Here is a 5,329-nt window from a genome sequence, read left to right as displayed (position 1 = left end):
GCACCGGCCAGTCCTATATAGGATCCGAACCCGCAGCGGGAGCTCCGCTGTGCTCCCAGCGAAGCACTCTCCCAAGTGCGCCACGGGCTCGGCCCTGCCCTTTATAGTTTTTTTTTTTTTCCTTTTTATCTTTTTTCGTGACCGGTAACGGGATCGCCACCCTTGGTGTCGCGCCCGTACCGCGCTCAACCAGTGAGCGGACCGGTCTCTATATGGGATCCGAACCCTTGGCAGGAGCACCGCCGTGCTCCCAAGCGCCGCACTCTACCAAGTGCGCCACCGGGCCGGCCCCCCTTTATAGTTTTTAATCAGAGCTGAGGACCTTTGAGAAGGAGAAGTAGTATATGGTCCTACTTCTCAAGAAATTGCATTCACGTGTAGAAAGGTGGCATGTGGTTCACGGGTCCCTGAAGCACTGTCATGGACTCCACGCAAGAACTTCTGGTCTGTCCCTTTCTCCTCCTCTCTTCCCATTTTTTACAGATGAGTCAGGGAGGCCCTGAGAGGTAAAGAACCTTGCCTGGGGTTGTTTCCTATTTAGGCTTATTCTCCAGCCTTGCCTTCTTGCTTGGCTTGTGAACCGGCCCCCTGCAAAGTGGTGGGGAAGTAGAGGAGATTGATGCAGATTGGCTCTCCAGTGTGGAATAGGATTCTCTAGTCTTGAGAACTCAGATTCCATCCTCTAAACAACACCCAAGACCATCTCAAACTAGCATACATCCCAATCACTGGGAGGTGATAAAACACAGATTGCTGGACCCTATCCTGGAATTTCTGATTCTGTAGATCAGGGGTGGGGCTCCAGAATTTGTATGTCTAGCAAACTCCCAGGTGATACTGCTGCTGCTGGTATGGGGACCACACTTTGGGAACCATTGTCCCAGGGGATCTCAGTCACAGGTGGAGAACTTAGATTGTCCCGGAGCAGCTGGTGCCCTTTCTGGCTCCAAGGGTGACTAAGCATTGCTGGACTGTGTTGATCCACTGTGCCCTGTGTTCCAGCTCAGTGGTTTTTCAGGAGGGTAGTGCTACCTCTCTTTTTGTTGTCACAATGTTTGGGGGTGCTAATGGAATCGAATGGGAGAGTGCTGAGGTTGTCCTTGCAATGAGGAAGAGCTCTCCTTCCCAAAATCCAATAGTGCTCCATTGAGAAACATCAAAACACACTACTGCGCTTGTTTTCCCGGAACGTGCCCCTCACTTTCCCACTGGTGGGTCTTTGCTCATGTACTCTATTTCAAAATCTACTCACAAACTATAAGACATACAAAACCAAAACCTTTGCCTGATTGCTTTCAGTTTTTGCCTACCCAGGATGCATTTCTTCCAGGACATGTTTCCTTTGAGCCTCCAAAACGTTTTTATTAAACACCCGTGCTCTGACACTTGAGCTGAATTATTGGGGTTTATCAGATCCTTGTAGAACAAACCCCAGACTCCTTCCTGTGGTCCACAAGCCTGCGGTGATCTGGCCCTAACTTTACCCATGTGGTGACATTTTCTAATCCTAAATCTGTCCTCCCTCATTCGTTCGCTCATTATTGGCTTTGGTTTGCACCTGCTGCTTTTTTATGTGAAACTGAGCCTGCCAAAAACTTCATCTTTGATTTTCTTTATTTTGATGTAGTCATCCAGGAACATGATAAATACAGTACACAAGGGTGCACAGTGAAAAATGATCATCTCCGCACTCCCTGTAGGCTTTCCTCTCGAGGCAACCACCAGTCCTCCTGTAGAGCTCTTGTTGTACTTTTGTGTTCATCCAGGAATATTCTAGTTTTATGCAAACATTGATGTATATATTACATCTTTTTCGGGAGATGTATGTTGGTCCATTAATGGTGTTAGACACATATTGTGTGTGTGTGTGTGTGTGTGTGTGTGGCCTTTTTTTTTTGGTTTTCCGTGGCTGACCAGTAAAGGGATCCAAACCCTTGACCTTGGAGTTATCAGCACCAGCTCTAACCAAGTGAGCTAACTGGCCAGCCCCCTGCATTGTTTTTTTAACTTGACGCAGAAGCTTGGACATCGTCATACACCACTTTGAGTAGAAGGGCCTTGTTATTCTTAATGGCTACAGAATATCCCATTGCATGGATGTAATGTGTTGTTAGACGAGTCCTCCATTTGTGGACATTTGTTTCCAGTCATAGGCACAGCACACAGTGCTGCAGTTGAATCATCTTGCACATGCTTTGCTCCCCTGTGACTGTATTTATAGGATGTGTTTCTAGGAAGACAGTGTTGAGTCAGGACTGTGTGGAGAAAGAGTTTCACATGTGGTGGCAGTGTGGGGTGAGGACCCTATGGGAATGAGAGGAGGTTTTCTCTGGGGGACCGTCCCACCCGTAGGCTGCACAATTTTAACGAGCTGTCTCGCTAACCAGCTGTTCTGTGCCTTTGGGCCATCCCTTTGGGTTCTTCGGGTCTCCAATTTTATGTCTGTGGGATGATTCTCCAGCCACTGGGGTCTGTTCATCTCAAGGTGCCTGTGGTTAGCATTTAATTTCCTCTTGGGGTTGGGTCTCTGTGCAGCACCCTGAACATTTATTCAGGATTGTCCTGAAGCCTGCCAGGTGAGGCTGGAGAGTTCCATCCTGTGGATTGGGTTTTGGGAAAGCCTTCATTTTCTTCCTTTGTGAGTCTGCTGGAAGGTGCTTCTCTTTCCAATCAAAAGTTTACCACTAGGAGGCCTTCCCCATGGCCATGTTGGCCCTGTTAATTTGCCATCGGTGACTCCTCTGCACGGGGGTGTACTGTACAACCTGCGTGCTAGAACTTGCCTGAGTAGTAAAACTGGAGGAGGAATGTCTTTGGGGATAGTCATCTTTCTGGATTTCACATCCCATCCCATCCCCTTATGTTCTTGGTGTAGCTCTCTCCTCTCCTGGTGTCTGTACCTTTCATTCCTCAGGATGTAAGGTATACCAGGCTGTGCCGTTATATCATCCCTAAGCTAACAAGACCACCGGTGTACATGGAGTGGATTCAAGTCCTTGCAGGTGGAGATCGGATGGATGGTGGTGGGAAGTGTGCATGTGTTTAAATGAGGTGCTGGGAGAATGAGCTGGCAGAGTGGGGTTGGCATTTTTCAGGTGAGAATCAGTGAGAATGTAATTGGTGTATTGATCTCTTTTGAGGAAGGTCTCAAACAATGCCTACCGGTGATGGAGCCATGAGAACTTTCTGATGGGTGGGGTGTATTTTTTGTGTACTGTTATACTTTGTTAGCCTAATAAACACAAATAAATGCTGTTGTCTTCCACAAAGAAGTATGTGTGCCTTTATTTCCTTAAGTGTGTGGCCTTTTGGTCTTTCATGGTTTACTGCTTTGGCCATCAGGCACAGGGGTAGAGAAGAAATATTTCTTTGGGATAAGAATAACACTAGAGCCTGTGTGATGACTCTTGGCATCTTGGTCAGGCCTTGTCAACAGGGGTGCAGTAGAGAAGGGTGGTGGTTGTGGCAAAATGAAGGGCATTTTGCCATTTAAAAGTGGATGGCTGTTATTCAACTCTGTCTGGTCCATGCAGGCCCTGATATGCTTTTTTAAATGAAGCCAGAAATCAGAGTTAAATAAAGTTTTTATATTTTGGCAATGAGGACTGGCCGGTTAGCTCAGCTGGTTAGACTGTTATGCTATAACACCAAGGTCATAACACCAAGGTCAAGGGTTTGGATCGCCATATTGGCGAGCTGCTGCCAAAAAACAAAACAAAACAAAACAGTATATTTTGGCAATGAATTAAGATTTTACAAAATGCTATGTAGGCCGAAGAAAGACTTCGTGACCTCTGAGGCAGACAGTGAAGAGGGGGCCACGTATATTCTAGGAGGAGGAACACTGGAATGGCATGTGGAGTTTGGGGACGACATGCCCTATGTCCCACACACCCCCTCCTCACTGTGGGGCCTAGGCCTCCTTGACTGTTTTAAAATGTGTGGTTCTCTGTGTCTCTTTCAGATCCTGGCTCTACAGAGAGAACAGCCCAGAAAAGAAAATTCCCCAGCCCTCCACATTCCTCCAATGGCCATTCACCACAGGACACATCAACAAGCCCTATTAAAAAGAAAAAGAAACCTGGCTTACTTAACAATAACAGTAAGGAGCAGGTAAAGGAGCTGCTGGGAATGGTGTCCACACCAGGGGGACAAAGGCTGGTGAGCAGCACCGGAGCGCTCTGGGTTTTTCTTAGAGCCGATGCTCTTGGCATTTAAAAACAAGATGTCATTTGCATAGGACAGAAAGGACAGCTCAAAATGGGCCTGTGTAAAAATTTCCAGTGGGTTTTCAGATCTGTTTTGGAGACAGAGCCGTGACCCAAATGAGATGAGGATATTGTTCTTTAGGGACTGGGGCTTTTCCTTAGATTAATTTTTTTCGTGCTTATACGACTGTTTCCCCTGTGTGGCCTGAAGATGTTCACCCACCCTGGGCCATGCCAACAGACCGATTCTGAGCTCTGTCTGGAGGTGATTGCGTGGCTGAGACATGTTCCTTTCCGGTCTCAGTTTTCTCATCTGTAACATGAGGGGTTTAGGTCTGTGGTAAGGGGCACTGCCCGAGGTTAACTTTGGTAATTGGCCATGATTCCTTCTCACTGAGCACTGACCCCGGGCAGCTTGAACCTTACCCAGACCTCATCCTCCCTTGGGAGCCAGGATTATTCAGCTAGATACGGAACATCTATTCACGTCTTGGATCTCGGCTAAGGAACCTTCAGGCTTTGATATTCTCTGATGCAGGCTAGATATTCTTCTGATTAAACAAAAATGAGAGGTACTTTATGGACTTACTGGTGGAATTCATCTATCCCCTCTGTGGACTATGAGGTCACATCTCCTAGCATCGGCAGAAACACTGTCCCAGTGGTGCCGATACCACTTGTTTGTGTGCAGCGATTCCTAGGGATGCGTTCATCCATTTTGTGTGTTATTGAGTACTGGAGTGGGCCCTGGGGATTGAAGGTTAAATTAAACAAGATTGTTGCTTTCAAGGAAAGAGACCTAGCAATGGTTAAATACCCAGGCCTGTGAGAGATGTGTGTTTCTGAGCACAAATCTATTTTTGCTCTCAAAATTATAGAGCAAGATGCCAGCTCTGCCTTTGCTGTGTGGCAGTGGGAAAGTTAACCTCTTGGTGCCTAGTTTTCTCATCTACTTCAATGGGGATAATGATACTACTAATTTCACAGGGTGCTTGTGAAGATTAATTGAACTAAATGACATAAACAGGAATAAAAATTAAAAATTAGGGCCGGCCCGGTGGCGCACTGGATAGTGCGCCGCTTGGGAAGCGCGGAGGCGCTCCCGTCCGAGGGTTCGGATC

At 47.1% G+C, this 5,329-nt stretch overlaps 1 protein-coding gene across 1 annotated transcript in view; it reads left to right on the top strand.

Moving 5' to 3' along the window:
- The window catches only part of LOC103590334 (protein kinase C-binding protein 1-like), a 27,947-nt gene that overhangs the window by 2,944 nt on the left and 19,674 nt on the right, over nt 1–5,329 (top strand). Inside the window, exon 2 of the mRNA XM_008572550.1 lies at nt 3,965–4,113. Coding sequence (XP_008570772.1) covers nt 3,965–4,113 — 149 coding nt within the window. The remainder of the gene's footprint in view (nt 1–3,964; nt 4,114–5,329) is intronic.

Source organism: Galeopterus variegatus, unplaced genomic scaffold (genome assembly GCF_000696425.1).
Source record: "Galeopterus variegatus unplaced genomic scaffold, G_variegatus-3.0.2 Scaffold805, whole genome shotgun sequence".
Lineage (NCBI taxonomy): Eukaryota > Metazoa > Chordata > Mammalia > Dermoptera > Cynocephalidae > Galeopterus > Galeopterus variegatus.
The sequence above is the reverse complement of the archived record's forward strand: the minus strand, read 5'-3'. Positions and strand labels throughout refer to the sequence as shown.